This window comes from Halichoeres trimaculatus, unplaced genomic scaffold (assembly GCF_033239565.1).
Source record: "Halichoeres trimaculatus isolate MK-OKI-2021-1 unplaced genomic scaffold, fHalTri1.1 fHalTri1_scaffold_7, whole genome shotgun sequence".
NCBI classification, from domain to species: Eukaryota; Metazoa; Chordata; class Actinopteri; order Labriformes; family Labridae; genus Halichoeres; species Halichoeres trimaculatus.
Window position 1 is genome coordinate 14,940,111 of NW_027437185.1, and position 22,062 is coordinate 14,962,172.

General features: G+C 41.3%; 1 protein-coding gene across 1 annotated transcript; it reads left to right on the top strand.

The window, feature by feature from the left end:
• Positions 1-339: 339 nt before the first annotated feature.
• Positions 340-19,297, top strand: adam19b (ADAM metallopeptidase domain 19b). The gene is made up of 23 exons (XM_074674750.1): positions 340-676; positions 933-1,045; positions 1,177-1,250; positions 10,027-10,105; positions 10,283-10,359; positions 11,954-12,158; positions 12,243-12,308; positions 12,874-12,945; positions 13,049-13,215; positions 13,379-13,463; positions 14,122-14,261; positions 14,357-14,534; positions 14,612-14,701; positions 14,804-14,999; positions 15,619-15,727; positions 15,856-16,072; positions 16,211-16,288; positions 16,778-16,886; positions 16,979-17,108; positions 17,235-17,331; positions 17,426-17,752; positions 17,836-17,933; positions 18,018-19,297. The coding sequence occupies exons 1-23, from the start codon at positions 559-561 to the stop codon at positions 18,022-18,024; spliced, it is 2,832 nt and encodes a 943-aa protein (XP_074530851.1). The 5' UTR covers positions 340-558; the 3' UTR covers positions 18,025-19,297.
• The last annotated feature ends 2,765 nt before the right edge of the window (positions 19,298-22,062 follow it).

A 22,062-nucleotide genomic window follows, 5' to 3' on the forward strand; every position in this document is an offset into this window, starting at 1 on the left:
TCTGGACAGAGGTATGAAATTATTTGGTGCAGTGCCCCTTTACAACTGAGTCCTCAAACGACCCCATTACTAGTGATTAATTTCGGCGAAGAAATAATTCTACCCTATGTATTAATTTAAAATGATAATCTTGAAACTATTAAAATTACTGTTATTTTTTTTATTCATTTTTCATTTTATTTAATTTTTTGCGTTTCTCCGTCGAAGATATCCAAGAAGTCCATGAAATGAGTCCGGATGGCCTGAACCTTTCAGACAGGCTGTGAAATCGTGTTTTTTACGTCGTGTTTCTCACGGTTCATCCTTTCATCATATCCTCGCGCGTCTTGCCTCACCTCACTTTGCGTCTCCGTGTGTGCGTCTCTGTGTGTGTACGGATGAAGGGGAGGGGTTCAAAATGAAAGGGAGACGATCGCCCTGCGGTCTGCAAGCATCTCATTCAGACGAGCAGCCATCGCGTCGTCACCCAGCCGACGACATGTCCATCTGACGTGAAACAGCTTACAGCACATTTATGTCTGAGTCTGGAGGATCCATTTGGAGCTGCTTGTTGTTAGAATGTGTCCAGGAGCGCGTCCTCCTGCTCTTGACGCTGTGCAGTCCTCCCTGTGTGTGTGTCTGCTAGTTGTCCTGCTCAGCGTGGAGGCTACTGTATCTGAAGACGCTGTTTACAATGGTGAGTGGCATTTTTATACGCGTGGAAAAAAGGTTTCTACATGTGCTAGAGAAAACAAATCGATATGGCATTGCACAGGAATGTTTCTTCTTTTAAATTCAAACAATGTGGTGACTGCGCATGCAGAACCACTCTTAGGTTTTTTAGTAAGTGACTCATTCCAGGCTCTAATAAAAAATATTACTTCTGCAGGTCATCTGAGTGTAGCGCATCTTAATGTGGTCATCTGTCATGTTTTCTTCTTTTTTTTTATTAGGAGGTAATAAGCAGGGTTCTGTGCGGAGCATCCTAGAGGAAGTACAGAGTTATGAGATTACTTCTCCCACATGGCTGCGTCCTCACAGACACAGAAGGTCTGCCAACAAAGAGGTGAGCCAGACTGTCTTTGTCTCTCCTTTTGTCTCTCCTTACAATTATTTTTTGCTGATAACTTGCGCAAAGATTTTTGCTTATCTAGGTCAACTTCTGTTTGCAACACTCTTTTTTTAATGTTTTTGTAGCTGCACCCTGCAGAGGCACAGGTACAGATCACAGCTGAGGGACAAGAGCTCACACTACACCTGGAGAAAAATGAGTGAGTATTGCAATAACAGCATCATCTTCTGTTTATTTCACACTAACAGCAACAGTTAGAGTTCCCAAGAGGTAACAACTAGATAAAACTCTCCTACGTGTTAAAGGTGTGTTCACCTTTGTCCTTTGTTTTCTGAGACATCCACAAGATACACTGCTCACTCTGTTTGTTTGAGCAGATGGAGGCTGTCCCATAGACACATTTATAAGGTCAGTGCCCCCATGTGTGCAGAAAGGGGGGATGAGGAGAGGAAAGAAGCATGATGGTTTCAGACGACAGAGGGTTGACACCCGATCTTTATGCCTTGGGCAAACAGGAAGTCAGATTGCGCCTTTGCACCTAACATCCTGCAATCTGATGGAGCAGTTCCTGTGCAGGAACAAAAGGATGGCGATAGGAAGGGAGCCGAGTATCTGGCTCGCTCAATGGAGACTGTGATTGCTGGGTGGGATAGCAGGGAGTGCTGTGGTGACAACGGAGCTCTGATTTACTACGTTACTTTGGATTCAAGCCAGCACACAAGTGGAGAGGGAAGCTTTTATGAACATTAGAATTGAAGTCCATTTTTGCAGTTAAGCGCAGGCCCTGTCTGGTATTCATTCACTCACACACACACTAACATGAGCAAACTATGACTCCTCTGTGTCTGACTGACCGTCCCCTCAGGGATTTACCCCCCTGCTCTGCACCCTCCCAGCAGGTGGTCACACTGTTAGATTTCCTCCTGGGCGAGGAATTTTCATCAATCACACACACTGTTTGTCTGCGTATGTCTGTTGAAGTGAAGGATAGAGACATGGGAAAGAGAAAGTTATGAAAGCTTTGACAGTTTTTGTGCTTACTCAGCATGAAATTGTGAGCTGATGATAACTAAAAATTGAAGGGTGTTCAAAATAGAGGAAATTCAGTTCAGTTTGAGTACAGGCAAAATTCTTTAAAAAAAAAAAAAAAGATTTTGAAACCACTTCTGTATAACTTCACAACTATTTCCTGTAACAGAAAGGATGAGAACATTGAGACATTTGGACCAGTCACTTCTGTGCCAACTACGGGGCAATACAAGTGAATAAATGATTTTGAAAAAAAAAACTTTAAATATGAACTATTTTAAATTGTTTGCATAAGATGAATCATTGAATATAAAGTGAAAACATAGTTTAATCTAAGGGAAGCACACACCCTGCATCCTCCTGTGCTTTGATGGGTTGTTTCTGTGAGATCTAATAATCTAGAAGAAATCTTACAGACAATATTAATGTATTAAGTTCTGCACACATATACTCCTGTATGCCAAAACTTACAAAGGGCCTGTATGAGAATTCCTACCATGAAAAGGAGGTTTAATTCTCTAATTTTTCTAAAAAGAATTGATCTGACGATTCTCAGTGTAGCAGCTTTTTAGAGCATTTCTTTAAATGTAAGGGATAATGTACAGTGAGCAGGTGATTAGAGGAAATGAAATCCTGGCAGAGTGAGTTTGTTTTGAAAGGATTCTGATATTTTTTAACAATTCATCCTCTGTTAAAGGCATTGTGAGGTCTTTCTAAGTGATCTTGAAAAAGTCTCACTTCTATGCCTGATCTTAATCAACATTTTAAGGTGACATTATCAGCGCCAAAGTAGGTTATTTCCACATGCTATTCTCAGGGTCAGGTCTGACGGTATTGATCTACGGCACTAGTCCCAGTGACAACATCACGCCAGCTGACTAAGCTTAGCGGAGAAGAGTGATCTGCGTTTTTCTCTCCTCAAAACGATTGCTAAAATTCATTTTGTGGTAATTTTGGACACCAAAGGACAGAAGAGCTGAAGTAAGCTGAACAGGAGAGTGATAGAACAAGAGCTAAAGGCTAAAACACGGGTCAAGCTGTTAGTGATAATATCCATTTCAACCCACATGCAACAGTTAATATGCAGTGGTCTACTCAGACTTAAGGATCTGTCGATAAAATGGAGAGTGAGGTTATGTTAGCTCTGCTTGGTGAGGTTGGAGTTGGTAGATGAGCACTGGTAGGACATAGCCATGATTCACCAACGTTACAAGTCAGACATATCAGAGATAAGAGCAGCACTGTGAGTAGCATTAAATATAGCCAGCAACTAAACTTAAGTGCAAACTGAGTTTACAACGTTTGCTTGTTTTCCTGTTCAAACAATAGCATTACGGAGCCATGAATTAATGCATTACCTTGTTGCCTATCCAGTAAGAAGTTGTCTTACACAAAGAAAAGTAGTGGTAAAAAGGGTGAGAGTGGGGAGGGACATGCAGGAAACAGGCCGCAGGCTGGATTCAAACCCAGGCCACTTGCTCCGGAGCAAACCTCATGGGACGCAACCTGGACAGCTAGGCTATCTGCGCCCAAAAGTGTCTTAAAAAGTAGATTCAATCTCCATTCATTTGTATCAAAACAAATGCACTTTGTTAAGTCCTGTCCTCATGACAGTGGGTGCAAGTGCTCATGGGAAACTGAGTCTGTATCCTAGAAAGACACTAGCTTTTTAATGTGAAATGTAATATTTTTGTATTTAGTTTAAAAATTTGCTTGAATAACTGCTTTAGATAACACTAAACTCTACTTTTTTAATTCTGAACAATTACAGCAGTGCCTTTGTAAGTGGCTCTTCCACTTTACTTTACAACTCTGCTTTTTCCTCACCCAGTGCTAAGGCCCATATTGTAGTGCAGTATGGAGAGTGCTGACCATTTTTATGTATTACTTCATTTTTAAAATATGTTTCACAGCTGGTGTGTTTGGTAAACGTAGTGTGAATATCATCAACATGTATTGACATAATTTATGATAAAAGTCTTGATCAGGTCTTTTTATGATGATACATGAACCAGTTCACCATCGTTGTACTACTTTGCGGGATTAAAGGAGAGTCTTTCTAACTTAAGGGAAGGATCTGGTCATGTTTGTCATTCTTCAGAGAACTTTTCAAACATTAAACTCCAAGACTCAGCCATCATCACCTACCACAATAACTTTCACACAGCAGCTTACAAAAATAGCTCAACAGCTTTCAAAGAAAGAGCCTGCCAGCTCTGCAACCCATTATTCAGTCTGAGGTTTACTACTTCACCCCACCATTAGCTGGTGTTTCCCCGTTCAGCATTCCCGTACTGGGTTTCTGTGTTTAGATTTGTCCTCTGTTGGCCTAATGTGGAGACAGATCTCTTACGTTACGCTATAAGAAGAGGCGCTGGAGAAGACAGCGATCTATGTCCGTGAAGATCGATGTCTGATTCTGGAGAAAAGCCAGAGAAAAAGCTTCCAGTGTTCGTGTCTGTGTCCTGGCTACTCCCTCTTGTCCTCGTTGCCCCTGCAACGGCTCCTCTGACAGCCTGCAGATAAGAGAGGATGATCTATTTGTGAGATGGTCTTGATCTTGTCTTTTTGTTTATACTCCTGTTGGGTTTTAAATCTGATTATTCTCCCGTCTTTCTCCCTTCAAATTCCACCCTCTTCTCTTTTTAATGCATCACTTTATCAAAGTATGGAGAAATACAGAGCTGTGGGGCTCTTTTTGTGCGCATCAGTTCACCTGGCTGGATCACAGAGTCAATCCATTTTTGTCCTCCCCAGCTACGCTTTTCTATGTATACAAGTGTGAGGGTTGAATGTGTGTGTCTGCAGGAGCTTTTATCTTAATGAAAGGCTGTGGCGCTTCCTCAGAGTGTTGATTTGGATAAAAGCCAGGCAGGGGCTGGTGTGCTGACTCAGAGCGCAGGAAAGGAGACATCAAAACAGAGAGACAGAGAGAGGGAGGAGAAGTGTTAGGAAGTGAATGATGGAGCGGAGGAGAAGGGTTAAGGTGAGAGAAGTCATGGAAAGAGGAAAGTGGAGACGGTCGGGGTTAGTTGGAGTGTGAGTTATGTGTTTATGAATCGTGGAGATACTCTTGTTTCCTCCTCTGCACGACTTTCTCTGTTCATCTGTTTAATGCCCTTCCTGTTCACTTGTAAGTGCACAGACCTGGATGAAGCACTCCCCTGGGAAAAGTACTCATCATCATTCCTCCTCTCCTCTCCTTTCCTTCTCCGCCCCTCATACCTCATCCACTGACTCCTTTAAAAAGAGAAACCCATTCTTCCTTCTTTCTTTCTTTCCTCCTCTCACCTCGTCTGATGCTCCCCAGGGCTCGAGGACAAACATACATCTCCCTCTTGCTGGCTGCGGTCAGGGCTTTGGGAGACCGTGGCCACCCGCAGACAGGCAACACACACACACACACACACACACACACCAGCTGAAAAGAACACAAACACTGACGATTGGCAGCTCAGACCTGATGGATCACAGAGTGTGGATGAATTAGTTTTACCTTGTTGCCTTTGTTTCTATGTTTAGTCTCACGGTGTTGGGGTCCTGTCTGCTTATATGTCTTAGTCTGGGCCTCCTGTGTCAGGGGAGCTCTTACACACACACACACACACACACACTAGAAGGCTTCACACAACAGATCCTTGTGCAATAAAAGCCTCTTCATCATTCTTTTGCCGAGTGCTACTTTGACTTTGCGTCAGTCTCCAACTGTTTTTCAGTGATGTCATCTGATACTGTGAGGGAATGCGACCCACTGACCTTAATACATTACCCGCGTCCCCTTCTCCTCCCTCCCTCCTTCACTATCTCACAAGTACATTAGCGTTACCCCCTACACACACACAGCCTTTCTCTCCCCTCATGAAGCTGAACCGAGCCTTTGTCTCAGCCGCTCTCAGTGTCAGACCTCCTGATTCAGCTCCTACCCCGCTCCTCAATCAGAGCGTCTGTCCTCACACTGGACCATGTCCAAACTGTGTGCAGCTCTCCCGCCATCGCACAAGCGCACAGATCTCGGCAGACTTGATTTGAAAGCCGTTGCAGCGCTTACAGGAATGCAATTAGACTCAGTGGTCAGGGATATTCCAATAGTGCCAGTGCTTTAGTGTGGTGGCTTTAAAGGAACAGTTCCACATCTTAAGATCTACACAAGATCACAGATTGTTTTTGGTACGGTTCTGTTTTTTTTTTTTTTTTCAGAAAACAATACTTCCACCAGTTAAAAAGTGGTGAGTGATGAGCTCTAGCCAGGATAGCCTTAGAGTAAATTAAGACTCAAAGATTAGTATTTCTCCACTGTAAAGGCACTGTGAGGAGCTCATATGGTCCCCCAGTGCTGTAAAGATGTGGCTCTTTCCAAAGCATGTGTTTAATATGAAAACAAATGAATGAGATACAGACCTTTTTTTTTTAGTGTGACTTGATGTTTTGATTTGTTGCCCAACAAAACTATGACCTCTAACATATCAATGAAAATCATTTTTAATTCTGATTTATTAACGTTAGTAAGTGCATTAATATTGATCAGATGTATTCAAATCTAAAAAAATGATATAAATATCAGTGGCGATTGCTCTAAGACTGCAAGGGCAGCTCAGCTTCCCCTAAAATGTTCCCAAAAAAGAGGTGATTTGTACTGCTGTGTGTACATTTCATTGACAAAATATGCGCTAGAATTCCTTCATCTTTTGTTCAGAATCAGCTCCTATCACAGGTAACTTGCTCCACCTCCTTCTCATTCATCCCGCAGCGTCTCAGCGCTTTAACACAGTCAGACGCTGAGCGTCTTCTGACTTCAGTGGGGAAGTGTAGAGTGGGTTGTTCCACTGTGGAAACTGGACGGTCATTGGATAAACACTGGGCTTTTTCCCGCCCATCGGACGCTCAGCGTCTCTGGGGGTCTATGAGGCAGTGGGCTGGCTTGGACGCTGGGCTTCTGCATGATGATTGGATGATCTATCTGAGGCCGAATCCCTTTTTGATTGACAGTGAAATGAGCCAGTCAGCGATCTTGAAGTATGACCCTCCACCGGAGCATCTTCTGAGTTTCACAGTCAGTTGTTCAGGACTGATCCGGCGGCTTTAACGATCCCCAGCAAGTTTACCTTTCTTAAAAACGACGAGCGTTGTGTCTAAAGATTCTCTCTCTTTTCACCAATAAGCAGCTACAGCTACAGCTGCAGAGCTTGTTCCCCTGTTACTCACACTTACAGCCTGTCGTAGTCTCACATAGCAGCTCCAGCTGCTAACAAGCAATCTTGAACTAATGAACAATTCCTCACTCTGCCTTTAACTACAAAGCCCTCATAACTGTTTGTTTTTAAGCCCAAATCCACCTTCACCCCCCATGCCATTGATTGTGTAGGAGATGCTTTGTTCATAGGCACCTATCAGTTTTATCAAAGCAACTACGCTTCACTGCAGTTTCAAAACCCAACAATGTATCCCACAATTCTTCACTGATTTATTCCTTTGTGTTGCTGGTTGGCTTCACCTTGCGGCATAATGGACTTCTTTAAAGACACAAATACAAACTTAATGCGCTGATCGACCAATGACATGCTGAACTTAAATTCCATTGCAGTTGTGCTGACAGTTTATTTAATTAACACATTCACTTAAATAAACCTCCTTTGACCTCTGTTGCACTGTTGAGGCAACTTGAAGCTGTATTACAACAGTCGGTTACTTTGGGTGTGTCTTGTGGTTTCACTGTGCTGAACCACAGATGCACTGTTTTGTTCCTGATGAATCTCTTAACCGTTAAATCCACCAACAGTTGGCATGGGGTAAGTGGTAATCAAAGTTACTGACTCATTTAAGAGGTTGTGTTCATTGCTTACTAAGAAAAGATGAAAACTTGATTAATAATCAGTTGATTTAACTTTTCCCATGCGGAGATGTGTCACATGATCTGGAAACACAAAGATGAAAGTCAAACATCAGATCTTAGTACTCAAAAGCTCTGTTGTTTGCATGTTGTAACTGAGTGTGTGATTATCATTAAGCACTCATTAAGTTTGCCCACAGCTGCCCGTAGCCTCTAACTGGCATGTGAGAATAAGGAACAAGAGTCATGTGACTGAACCAGCCAGTCAATCATCGTCTAATCTGACATTAATCCTGCCTGTGAGAGCAACATAGAAGGTTACACAGACAGCACAAGAGCATGATGGGAACATCAGGGGGCTAGCGAAGCAGGAAACCAGATATAAATGAGGCTGGAGGGTCATACACAACACAGAGGGAGTTCAGGGTGACATCAGCCAGACACATCGTCATGGAGTGATCGATTTTGAGATTGTTTTTATACTCTGTGTGTGTGTGTGTGTGTGTGTGTGTGTGTGTGTGTGTGCGTGTCCCTCTCATGCCCCAGCCCCTCAGTGGTTATCTATTAAAAGATGACACAGTTGTTTTCTGTCTTCCTCTTGCTTTGTGGCTGATTGCATCAACAGGCTGTCATTGTTTCAAGAGCGTTTCTCCTTCAGGGCATCTGACCGGGGAGAAAAGAAAAATCCCCATCTTCCCTTCATTTGTCTCCATCATACTTAAAAAGGCATATTTTGACATCAGGGGAAAGCCCTTAGTCACTTTCCTGCCAAAAAGCTAGATGGGGTGCATGATGCTTTTTTGCTGTTGAAATTAAGCTAGTAGCCGGCTAGCTAATGTTAGCAAGTGGGTTTTAAACAAGATGAACTTTGTTTGAAACAGATAGTTTGACTCTCCAGTACTACTATTACATAGTACTACTATGGGTTGGCTTTCAGAGGCCAAAAAGTAACTTATCATTTTTGAACGTGAAGCCTACGGAACGTTTTGACATTTAAGTTTTGATGTTTTTAACAATAGAAATATACAATTTTGATAAACATGCTTCTTAATTTTGTCTTCTTTTGTCTCACTGAGTCACATTTTTAATTTTACAAACAAAACAGATAAGTAAAAGAACAAACATTCAATTTTAAGATTAATAGCTATTACCTTAGAATAAAGCCACAAATTGGCAAAGATTAACAACACACAGACACATAGAGGATAGAAATGAAATCTAAGAAGGACTAATAAGTTTCAGGTGTATGTTCGGCTTCAGTTAAGGCTTTAGTCTTTCAGCGGGGGGTCACACCGTTGATGCAGGATTCTCTGCAGTTTGACTTCACTGTAGTTTCAGCCTGTTGGATGGATCAGACTCAGACAATGTGGGAGGGGAGACAAAAGACCCAGAGAGTCAGAGCAAAAGAAAACCAGCTGTGTGGCTGACCGAGTTTATGAATGAAAACAGGAAGAATGGATTGAGACAGAGTCAGAGGGAGAAGGACAGGAAAACAAGCGTCTGCAGGAGATGTAAATATTGGGCCTACAGGCTGAGAGAGGTTTGTCATGGAAGGCTTGAGTCCGTGGATACACACTTCACACACATATAGAGAGTAGAAGTCTGACCTAATGCTACTAAATGAATGTCTCTCTTGATTTATGTGTGTTTTCATAAATTATCCATCTCTTGTGCTGTGTGTTTACTAATTGAATAAATACAGTAAAGGAGAAAAATAGTAAAATACAAAAAAAACAGGACACATTTATCAGCATTGAAAAGTATCACTATCAGCAGCTTTTGCTGTTTCCACAAAGGAAGAGGATGATTCTGGAAAGCTTTATGCTTTTTACCAGCTTTCCTCCACTTTTCTCGCTTTTTACCGTTACCACTTTGACGATCTTTGCCTAAATCTTTAAAGTGGTCTGGTTTTGTAGAGTGTCTCCGACAGACTGAATGTTTTATGAGCTGCGAGCTGCTGGGAAGAATCTGTCATCATCTGTCTCACCTATTTCCTGCAGCTTCTGCTCTTTGTAGTGGACATCCAGTCTCCCTAAACAGCATCAATATGGTGGACTAATGGCAAAAAAATACATTGAATGTATTTTATTCAAATTGATCCTTTTTTGTCTTTGACCAGGCAGCTACTGGCCCCTGGGTATCAGGAAATATGGTACAGCCCTGATGGAGCTCGCAGGACTTCCTCTCCTGTCAACACTGTGAGTCTATGAGACAGTCAAATGCCCTTCAACCACTGTGTTATGAATGATCCTAGAGTAGAAAAGTATTAGAAAATGTTGCAGTTAATGTCATATAATGACAGTAGGATAACAAGCAAGGAATAAAAATCCACACAAAGACCTTTATGTTGAACTTTAACTGTGCTTGTCTTCCAGGGACACTGTTTGTACCATGGAGTGGTTTTGGGTCTGGAGGGCTCAAGTGTTGCTGTCAGTACATGCTCAGGGCTCAGGTACGTAAAACTCAACCACGGGCGGCTTTTATGAAGTTTTCTAATATTTAAAGTTGGTCCCACTGGTGAAAGGCAGTTCTCTGACTTCTAGGAAGTCCCCGAAAGACTGAATCACTCTCAGAGTAAAAGTTTCTTCTTCAAAGGTGTGAAAAAGGAAAGCAGAATGAAAAGTTTCCACTATTCCCAAACACTGAGTTAAGGCGGCTGACTTTTATTCGCTTATCAATCAAAGCAAATTTTACCGTCTCAGTACTTTTTTTTTCTTTTTTAATTCATTTTCAAACTTTTTTGCCAAGCAGCAGATCAATCAATCAATCAAAGTTTATTTATTTTCTTCCTTTTTTTAAAGTTTTAAGTACAAAACTTTTCTAGTCTACAAGAGCCTGATTCACTGTTCAACATCTCCTGTCCTGGTAAGCTTCCTGAAGTAGATGAGGAAGTTTGTCACGCCTCAGAACCTCCCCGTTTTTTTTGCCTTATTTAAGTTTCATGCATGAAGAAACTCAGTCAAAACTTCTGCAGCTTACACCTTGCTGAGAAACAGGCTTTCCTCAAGAGAAGCCTGGCTGATAATCCCTTTTGGCTGATAACACAGGCCAAGTTTTTCTTGTAGTTCAATTTTGAAATGTACTGTTATTGCAATAACCAAAATATCCTCAAGTTACTATATTTAGATCCAAATCAAAATGGTTCAAATAAACCTCTTAGGACTTCAAGGTGTGACAAAATATTCCACTTTTGAAGCTAAATTGCTTTAGAGTGGATTTTTGTTGAGCTAAGTTTGCTGCTCTCAGTGAGATTCCTCAGAATGTGAGCGGGCATTACATAGATATAAATAAATTATAATGAAAGCCACCACAACTGTGGCCGAGGAAACAATGGTTGGGTTGCTGATGTGACAGGAAACATTTTGCATGTTGCGTCTTGTACAGTCCAGCAGGTTAGTAGGTCACTGGCTCCAGAGTTGGTTCATTGAGTGCAGCTTTGTGTGGAGATCCTCTGTTATGGCCAGCTGTGACTCCAGAGCAGCTCATCCTTCCTGCGAGGGAGAGACGCTCTGAGAGGAGAAACTGGCGAGCACTGACAGAGATCGTAGCCACATGTGTGCTGCGATTCCCTGCTCTGCATCTGGATGAAGAGAATGATTACCTCCTCCTACTTAATGTAGGTTTTCTGCAGAAATGCAAACACTCCATAGAGGGACTTTGACATGTGGGTGTCTGACCTCTCCAGATGTTTTCTGCAGCTGCCTGGCCTGCTGCTGTGTGCATACTTGTGTAAATGTCGACACTCTTAAAGTGGTTTTGAGAAGAAGGAAGAGAATAATATAAGGCCGTCTGTCCCAGAAGACCTAAACAGAAGTAAATCACCTGAGATGTGCCTCTCTGATCCACTCATCCATAAAACCAGCATCCTAAAAAAAGGGAGTTACAATGGTTATAAGAACTTTTTATTTTGCAGTTACAGAAACAGAAGCAGTGGTTTCCACTGTACACTACAGTGTGCTGATAGACAGCAGCATCATCTGTCATCCCCGTGGGATTTCATCGAGCTATAATTAGATGGAACCATCAACAGTGTCGTCTTTCCTCAGGGGACTGATTTCTCTGAACACAAGCGTCAGCTACCTGATAGAGCCTCTTCCTGACTCCACGGATGCGCAGCATCAACATGCTGTGTTCAGAGCCGAGAGCCTCCGTCTACCCCCTGGAAGGTGCCTGCATCACCATAGTAACAAGGAGCATGAGGAGGGGCTAAATGACTTCATCCATGGGATGATGTCACCACCGAGCAGGAGGGTGAGGAAGAACATCTTTACACAAAGCATGACTTTATTCTTGAAACATTTTTTCTATTGAGATAATGTTGGCTCTGATTTCTAGGAAAAAAGGGACCTGAGCAAGAATATGAAGTATGTAGAGGTACTGATGGTGGCAGACAGGTCAGAGGTGAGGACACACTACTGTTTTTTATTTGGTTACTTTTTAAGCACTTGGGGAATTTTTTTTACTAATTCATAAAGTGTGGGAGAACACGACATGGCTTTGCATGCAATATCAATTGCAATTGTATGTTGAAGAATATGATGCAGGTGGATCAGAAAACACATAACTGTGAATATAAACACGATTGTTCAACTTAACTGTTTAAATCATCTGTATTTGCAAAACAACCTTTAGAAATATGTAACACTATGCTTAACAGCAACACCAAATTTGAGGTGTGCCAATTTCCAGCTCCTGTGTAAATGTGACAAAAGTGATCAAATTTATATTAAGACCACATAAGACAACTTGAATTTCTCTCTTAGAGACCTGATCTAAAATAGATCAAACTCATCAAAGAAGTGCAAGTGCTCTATTTGAAGTAAACTAAGATCATGGTATGATTCACACCTTGCTTGTCATCAAGTGTCAAGTCTCATTTTGGAGATTGCAGAGGATGTACACCAAAGTGTGGGTGTGTGTGGGTGTTTCTATTTCTGTGTAAAATGTGGTTAACTTTGTTTTTCAGTTTGAGAAGCATGGGAGTCATCTCGATAAGACCAGACTGAAGCTACTGGAAGCAGCTAACTTGGTTGACAAGGTAACAACTGATGTTGAGTTTAAAGACCACATGCAGATGTTGTAGTCTGACACTTCATTATGTTATGACACATGTTTCTGAATTCTCCTGTTCACACTGGCAGTACTACAAGGCTCTCAGCATTCGTGTTGCACTGATTGGTCTGGAGGTTTGGACCAGCCAGGACTTGATCAGCGTCTCAGACAACCCTCACAGTACTCTGGCAGCTTTCCTGTCTTGGAGACGCAAGCAGCTCAGCACGCTCCCCAACGACAACGCTCAGCTCATCACGTCAGTCTCTCCATTTGTCATTCTTCACCCCTAGTAACCATTCTTGTCTTTCTTAAGCCTCACGCCCCATAGGGAGAGCTACTGTCAATGTACATCACTGGTTGTACCCCGGTGGGTCCTTGTCCAGCTTGAACTAATCATCAGCCACATTTTGTGTTTTCAGAGGACGGGGGTTTCAAGGCACCACCATAGGCCTGGCTCCGATCAAAGCCATGTGCTCAGACTACCAGTCTGGTGGAGTGAACACGGTGAGAGACGAGAGTCCAAACAAACTGGAATTCTTTGCATGCATTTATTGGCAACGGAAACTTATGTGCTGGGTCAAATGTAAGTTAGAGGCACATGACACTTGGTTTGCTTTCAGCTGTAGAGGTGGTTGTTTCGATCCCAGTCTCCAAGTGTAGACAGGGGCAAAACACAAAAATCTTATTGCCCTGTATGTGTGGATTGGAAAAATAGGGATCTTGTAAAAGTTTCTACATCTGTGTCATGATGTCAAAAAAATTTACTCTGAGTTCAAAAATGGTGATGATCTAATTTGCTTTTAAAGTTTTTAAGTTTAATTGCTCCACAATAGTTAAGGAACACCAAAATATGTTGGCTTTGCTTTTATTCATTTTTTTTTAATTTTATTTATTCATTTATTATTATTATTATTTTTTTCAATTTTTTTTTCAATTTATATTATTTTTCATTTATTTATTAATATATTTTTAATTGGTTTTTATTTATTTACCTTATCAAGAGTTAGTCAACTGTTTTTTTTTCTATGTAAGCGATTTTGGATTGGATGCATTCACGTAGAATTGAAGGCAAAAAGAAATGTGACCAACATTTAACTGTTTTTCTCGCCTCAATTCAAAAACAACATTTATTATTTGATAACCTTTGATCTCTTTTAAATAGGACCACTCAGAGTCAGCTGTGGGTGTAGCAGCCACCATAGCTCATGAGATGGGCCACAACTTTGGTATGAACCATGACAGCCCAGGCTGCTGCCAGGCAAAAGCTGATGATGGAGGCTGTATCATGGCTGCTGCTACTGGGTATGAGTAGACAGAGTTCCTTGTCTTACCAAAAACCTACCAGAGATATGTTTGAATTAACCTTCCCTACATGTTTTACTTGTGTCTCGCCATAGGCATCCATTTCCACGTGTGTTTAACAGCTGTAACCTGAAGGAGCTGAAGAACTACCTGAACTCTGGAGGAGGGAAGTGTCTTTTCAACCTGCCAAACACCAGAGCCATGTACGGAGGGCAGCGCTGTGGCAATGGTTACCTCGAGGATGGAGAAGAATGTGACTGTGGAGAGGAGGAGGTATGTTCAGCTGTAGTTTAGTTTTTCTCAAGCATGTTTATGCCAACGCTCATGATTCTTCTCCTCTCTTTGTGTAGGAGTGCACCAGCCCCTGCTGTAACGCCAATAACTGCACCCTGAAAGCAGGAGCTGAGTGTGCACATGGCGTCTGCTGTGAAAACTGCAAGGTAGAGCAACTCTAAAGCCTGACACCCATCTCACCAGAGGATGTTACAGAGGATGTTGAATTGTTCACCTCCTAAACTCCCATTCATACTCTTTGTGTCCAGCTGAAGAGCCCAGGTGTGCTGTGTCGTGGTCCCTCTGGGCCATGTGATCTAGCGGAGTACTGCGATGGGAAAACAGAGACCTGCCCTGCTAATTTTTATTTAGTGGACGGCACATCGTGTGCAGGAGGGAAAGCTTACTGTTACACTGGCATGTGTCTGACCCTGGAGCAGCAGTGTCGCTCTCTCTGGGGAGGAGGTGAGTAAACCCTGTAATCCCTGATTATGATAACAACTCATATGTAGTATTACACCTGCTGTCGCTAAAACTACCGCAAGATGTAACCCTATTCATATCAAAAAGGGGGGTTTGGTTTAAGCACATTTTGTGTGTAAGAGTGTTTTACATTCCATTGTGGTCAGTAAATCATGAGAGATTTCAGATTAATTTATTTTGCAATAAATTAAGAACTTATCATAAAGAGAGCCCTCAGTTTTGCTTCCTTTGGGCCAAATTCAAATGTTTATGTTATTCTCAAATTTTTAGCAGAGAGATTATTTCTTTACATGTCTAGAGGACAGCTACACTGAGTGTGAAATTGCACAGAGTAAAGGATGAGCCCTCAGTGGGTTGTAGGATTAGAGACTGTTATTGGACAGAGTCCATATTCATGTTGTGACTGAAGGGTCCCAGGTGAGTCTTTGTAGTACCACAGGAGCCACGCAGAACAGTGAGGGCACCATCTGCTCTCCATCAGGTGGTCAAATAACACACTGCGTGCATTTACTCTTAGTGTTTTGTGTGTTTATTTGTGTGTGTGTGTAAAAATGTGCAGCTTTATTAATGTGTGACCACGCCTTCTCCTTCTCCACCACAGATGGCCGAGCAGCTCCTGACCTGTGCTTTAAGAAGGTGAATGAAGCAGGAGACATGTATGGGAACTGTGGTAAGGATCTGTTTGGGAAATACAGGAGCTGTAAAGAGAGGTGAGGATAAATTAATTAATTTCCTCATTTATGTCAATAAAGTATTTAAAATATTAAGGGAACATCAATTCAAACTCCTTAAAGCTTTTTGTTGTCACTGATGGTCATGTCTGTGTTACTCCTTTCAGGGATGCCAAATGTGGGAAGATCCAGTGTTTAACCTCTGCCTCCAAGCCCATAGAGAACAATGCTGTTGGCATAGAAACCACTGTCACTGTGGGTAACAAGAAGCTGCCCTGTATGGGGACACATGTATACAAGCCTGGGCAGGAGGATGAGGAGGCACAGGGTGACACTCTGGACCCTGGTCTGGTCATGACAGGCACTAAATGTGGAGTTGATTCTGTAAGTCTGTGCATGTGTGTAGATACACTATCATTATCCAGTCTGTTTGAGCGAGTGTAAGTTACCAAGTATAGGAGCTAAATGACTCTTTAACCCTTTCTCTGACTTTTCTCTTCACATCACTTCTCCTCTCTGCAGATCTGCTTTAATGGAGAGTGCCGCAATGCATCTTTCCTCAGAGCTGATGAGTGCAATACCAAGTGCCACGGACGTGGGGTAAGATTCTTTGTGTGTTGGCAGAGATGCTGGAGGGATGGATTTCTTAAGAGTATTGAGGAAGTTTTGGCAGCTGGCCTGATGTAATGGAAATCTTGAAAACTTGGCTGTAGTGCAAGGAGTGTTTGGAGCTTTAACTTAATTGAAATTAGCAACACAGGGACAGAAAGAGGCCCAAGGAGGAAACGAAGGGCATACATTTAAGATTTTGCTCATGTTAAAGTAAAGAAGTATTGCCAGAAAAATGTATAATGAAATGTAAAAGTTATCAAATAAAGTGAAGTTCAAGGAAAAAGTTATTAAATATATTGTAGAATATATTGAATTCCAATTTAATGCTTAATCTGAAGTGGCTGAGCACGTGTTCAATGAAACGATTGATCCAAAGTGAAATTTTCAAGATTTCCTGAGTGCACAAAAAATATCTTCTCTCCTGTACTTTCACGTCAACTTCTTCAATTTAGACATCCCCTTTTTTTAAATCTACAGCTCTGCAACAACAATCACAACTGCCACTGTGACGCCGGCTGGGCTCCTCCATTCTGTAACCAGAGGGGGTCAGGGGGCAGTGTGGACAGTGGACCTGTCATCAGCCAGAGTAAGACTTTTTTATATATTGATGTGTAACACTTCATGATCAAAATAATGCCTCTTTCTACCTCTTACTGTTTTATGTATAAACTCTAACAGGTAACCTCCTCCCAGTCCTGGTGGTCCTCCCTCTGGTTCTCTTCGTGGTCTTAGCAGCTGTTGGACTGTGGTGCTGCCACAAACACAAACTCCGGCCAATGAAAACCTCTGCTTCACCTCCAGTGCCAACGTGTGTAATTTAGTGCTGCTAATACTCTACACTTCACATCACTAAAGCACCTGTTAAGCATTTGGTTTAGTCTCAATCAGTGTCCAAATGCTTGATTATTTACTGTCCTTTTTTTTCAACCTGTAGTTGTTCAGTCCCAGTTGAGGACAAACCTCTTTGTGCAGACAGTCATTTGAACGGTCACACCAATCCAACTTTTTTGCTGAAGAAACAAGACTCAGAGGTAAACAAGCCAGAGAAATGACTTTCTGTTCTGCAATTCTTTATTATTTTTACATTAAATTAAACCACTAAACTTTTTTTTTCTAAACGTGAAGTCATCTCCTCGTCCGAGCCCATCCTGCCCGGCTCGGTCCAGAAATGCTGTTGTCCGTCCAGCAGTGAAGCCTCCTCCTGTACCTGCATACGCTGCAGCGCAGAAAGACGTCCAGTCAGTAGATCCTCCTCAGAAACAGCACTCTCCTCAGGGTTACACTTCACCTTCTTTGAAAACTGCGCAGCTGAAAGAGCTGAAACGAAAACAAGCTCCACCTCCGCCCTCAGGACCTCCGTGTTTACCCCGAACTCCGCACTCAGCTGCAAACAAAACCAGACCAGACCCCCCAAACAGACCTCCTCCACCTTGTCCTGCAAACAAGCCATTGGTGAGTACGTTCTCTGTGTTCTTGGAGGAAGACAAATGTATGCTCTGGTGAACTCATGTCTACTATGTCTTTTTTATTACCAGGAGCAGCATCAAACAAACGGCCCACAGATTACAACCAGTGCTCTGCAAAGAGGAAAAGCTGCTTTGGCGCCATCTGCTGGACAGAAAAAGCCATACAGGTAAATTTGCTGGCACATACTTTCTCATGCAAACCAATGCAAAGCCTCTGTCAACTCTTGTCGACTTCCTCTTTTCTCTTTAAGAACCTAAAAACTCAGGGAGATGTTGGGGACCATCACTATCATCGTTTAAGACACTGCCTCAGACTGTCTTCTTGAATATCAGCAGCTGAAAATGTGGAAGTGTGAAAGACAATGAATACTTGACATTGTGGAGTACAGAGTATTTGCATTGATGTGTTTGGAGGAAAGGAGTTGCATTTAAAAGTCATGGTACATATCAAAACGAGAATGTTTTAAGTCTTAGTCTTTGAGTTAAAGGCTAACTTTATGTGTTGTGTTTTACCTAATGGGTCTTCTGTGTCAGCTAAAAACAGCCAGAGCTGTGAATTTATGAACTACTTTTTCTTTTGTTATTGTCCCCAAAGTTAATGTAAATGTGAAATGATTCTGCAGCAGTGTTTAAACACTGTAAGGGAGTGTTTGTTCATAGGGAAAGTGTATGTTTACAATGTAGTCTATGTACTAAACATGGTGCCTCTGAAGGAGCATCAGATATAAAGGGATGTCTTATATTAAGAAAAGATGCCAGTACTGAATGCTGATTGCTTCTTGTGTTTGAAAGGTTGGGGTTATTAACTGGATTATGAGCACCTGTGAAACCCCTTCATGCATGCTGTCAGGGGATACATTTCCTGAAAGGTTAATGTCAGTTGCAGGATTTTTTTTAGTTTTTAAACTTAATGATTTTATGATATTGTGTGTTTTGCACTTTAGGCAATCTTATAAATTACCTAATCCTCTTCTCTTGAAGATGTTTTTCCACGAATTGCCGACTAGTTGTGATCACCAGTTAGTATAGATAAGTACTTTCCACTTAATGTCACTTTAAGATCGCCATTCAAACCCACAACAACTTAATTTCTTGGTCATCACCAACAACTGGTAATGATACACTTGTCTGTGCTTTTCCCTTCTAATACAGATCACAACGAATCCATAATCAATAAACATTTCTAAAATCAGTTTAACATCTCAATATTGCACCATGAATGTAAATCAGTTAGCATGTTTTTCCAAAGATGCCGCTGAAACTTTTCCTTTATGACCAAAATGTTTTGAAGGCAATGATTGTATATAACTGTGGGCTTTGTAACTCTGATAACTCTGACGTTACCATAGGGTACTGTATGAAAATGTGTTTTACTTTGTGGAGGATGACCTGGTTTTATCTGTAATATGGAAATGCAGAGTGCCACCTTTGAGTGCCAGAACTATGCAAACCCTGATGCTGTACAACACCATGTCACCAACAGGAATTCAAGTAATCATGTGGAAAAATAAAAACATGTTATACATTTTAACTGCTTGTGTTTTTTTGTGTATCTACATGTGGTGTGTGGTGGGAATTGCTACTAGAGGTGTCCCAGTCCGATATTGATATCGGATATCGGTCCGATATCAGCAAAAAACAAATATCGGTATCGTATCGGAATGCATCTAAAATCTCTGATATAAGCAGTCTATTCCAGACCCTGCCCCTGCTGTTTTTATTTGATTTATTTAGGTTATTTTCTGGGTCTTCTAATTTATTCTTTATTTCATTCAAGTACTAGTATTTTTTATGTTTAATGTTAAAATTTGTGTTACCCATTGGTTAATAATAAATGGGTCAGTTTTTCCTCATACCTACTGTTGCTGACTACTGTTCTTTGTTTGAATAATATCACTTAATCAAGCCTTTTCTAACATGACAGACATATTACAGAATAAGTAATAAAAGTATGCATGTTTAATGCTGATATCGTATCGGATTAATATCGGTATAGGCCAATACTCAATGCTGCAGTATTGGTATCGTATCGGAAGTCAAAATGTAATATCGGGACATCCCTAATTGCTACACAAGCCCCAAGTCCAAAAAATATTGTGTTAAACACAGTTTATTTCTGCACCCAGATTAGGCAAACAAAAAGGCAACATTATCATAAAAACAAGATTCAGAATTGCTGGCAACTTCTCTGGGCTGCAGCACATTTCAGACAGACTCTGGCAAAGTGGGCAATTATCTAAAGATCTGACAAATCAGAATTTGACATTATTCTAGAAATTATAGATTCTGTGTCCTCTGCTCTGACGAGAAGAGGGACCAACTGGCTTATTAAAAGTGCACAAGCATCCATGGCATGGGAAGCTCACACATCTGGAAAGGCACAAAGAATGCAAAAGAACTTCCTTTAGCAAGACATTGCCAAATGTGCGTATGAGCCTCTGTTATCTTTGTAGTAGAAGAGTGAAGTTGCAAAACTGGCTTTCCTTTTCTATATGTTGTCTGCCTCTGAAAATATGTGGTGCATAAAAAATAAAATTATGAAAATAAACTCACAAGAATCTGCAATTCTTGGGACCCTCAAAAATCTTAAAAGCTTATTCTGAATGATGACATTTTCCGCCAATGGAACAATTTTGCTTTTTCAAAACTGACCTCTTTGGTTATATAATTTTTTCACAAAAAATATTGAAATGTGAGCATTTTTAATTTAAAGTATTGTACCTAACCTGTAGGGTTAGACTTTTTGCTTACAACTCAAATCTACATCCCCATGATCCTTGGGCTTTAATTTGGAACTCAGGATATTCCTAGGGACCTCACAGTGACCACCTAGGAGTATTGGAGCCCTCATGCTATGCCTTTGGATTTTTGACCCCAATAGAAAAAAGCAAAAGCAGAGGGCCCTTTTTCCCTGCCAAAATGCCCTGGGAAGAAAGGGGCTTTTAAACCAAGGTTGGACCCAAAAGCTGGTCTTCAGAAAACACTCTGGGGACACTCCTAGAAACCTCATTGTGAGGTGTTAGTACCCCCAGGCTACGTCAGCTGGAGTTTTGTGTTAATTCCAACTGATTCTCGCCCTTGACAACTACCCCATGTTATAAAAAGGACTAAAACTAATACTAAATATGAATGAAGACTAAAATTAAACTAAGGGTTAAAAAAAAAAAAAACCTCAACTAATAATATCACTTAACAACTAATAAAAACTGAAAGTTGAAATAAACTAAAAGTTGAAATAAACCATAGACTGTAAAAAAAATGGACGAAGCGTCGCTGACGTCACCCGTGCGTTCTGAGACACGATTTTGAAGCCAATCCGTGGCTGCGGCCATCATGGAAATGCAGCCTTCCGGTGGAGCCAGGCTCCGGTTCAGAGGCGGAGTCTGGGCGGGCTGAATTGTGGTTGGGCGATGAAACCGCGCCCATTTAGTTCGACGCTACGGCTAAGCTACGCTAAATGCTAGTTAGCGGAGCTAACGTAAGCTAACTGGCCACTGAACGGCAATCCCCTTCGTCTCCGAACCTCCGCACCCTTCGATCGCACTTTTTGAGGTAAGTTGAGCCAAAACTTTAGAAAAGTTGTGAGAAACTGTCATCTTGTATGTCAGTATACAATTTTATTATTTAAACATGCAAGTTATTTTCTAGTGTACAAGTATAGTAAAAAATGATGACAGTAATTACATGTTATCCTGACCATATACTTATCCTGACCATACTCCTAGCTTGAAAAATTACTAGATTACTATTTTAAAGTATGATTCAGTGTCTACATTACTTATCAAATGGTTAATATGAAAGAAATTCAAAATTTCATAATCACATTGATATGTGTTTGATTTGGGTACCACTGGATGATAATTACATAAAGCTTAGGTTTTGTAAGAGAAGTATTTGTAATTATGCGGTGCTTGTGCTTGCTCTTTTTAAAAGTTTGTCAGGGGAGCATAATATGTAATAAGATGAAAGTTATGAGACTAAATAAGGAAGTACATCATACTGCAATGCATTTAATATTATGCTGTTGTGGTTTTGCCACAAAGGAGTCCAAAGACTGTGTAAAACTGGTACTCAAATAGCAAAAAGTATGGTAATTACTTAGACATGACAGTTAAAAAAAATCTCTTTCTTAACATATATATTTTTACTCTCCCTTATACACCTAAGAACAAGCCATGACTGCCTGCCCTCCAAACACCATCCCTGTGGATTTTGAACCACCTGTGACACCTGCAGCAACCTGGGATGAAAGATGACCTCCAGCAGCTCCGTGTCCAGCACCCAGACATGAAAAGA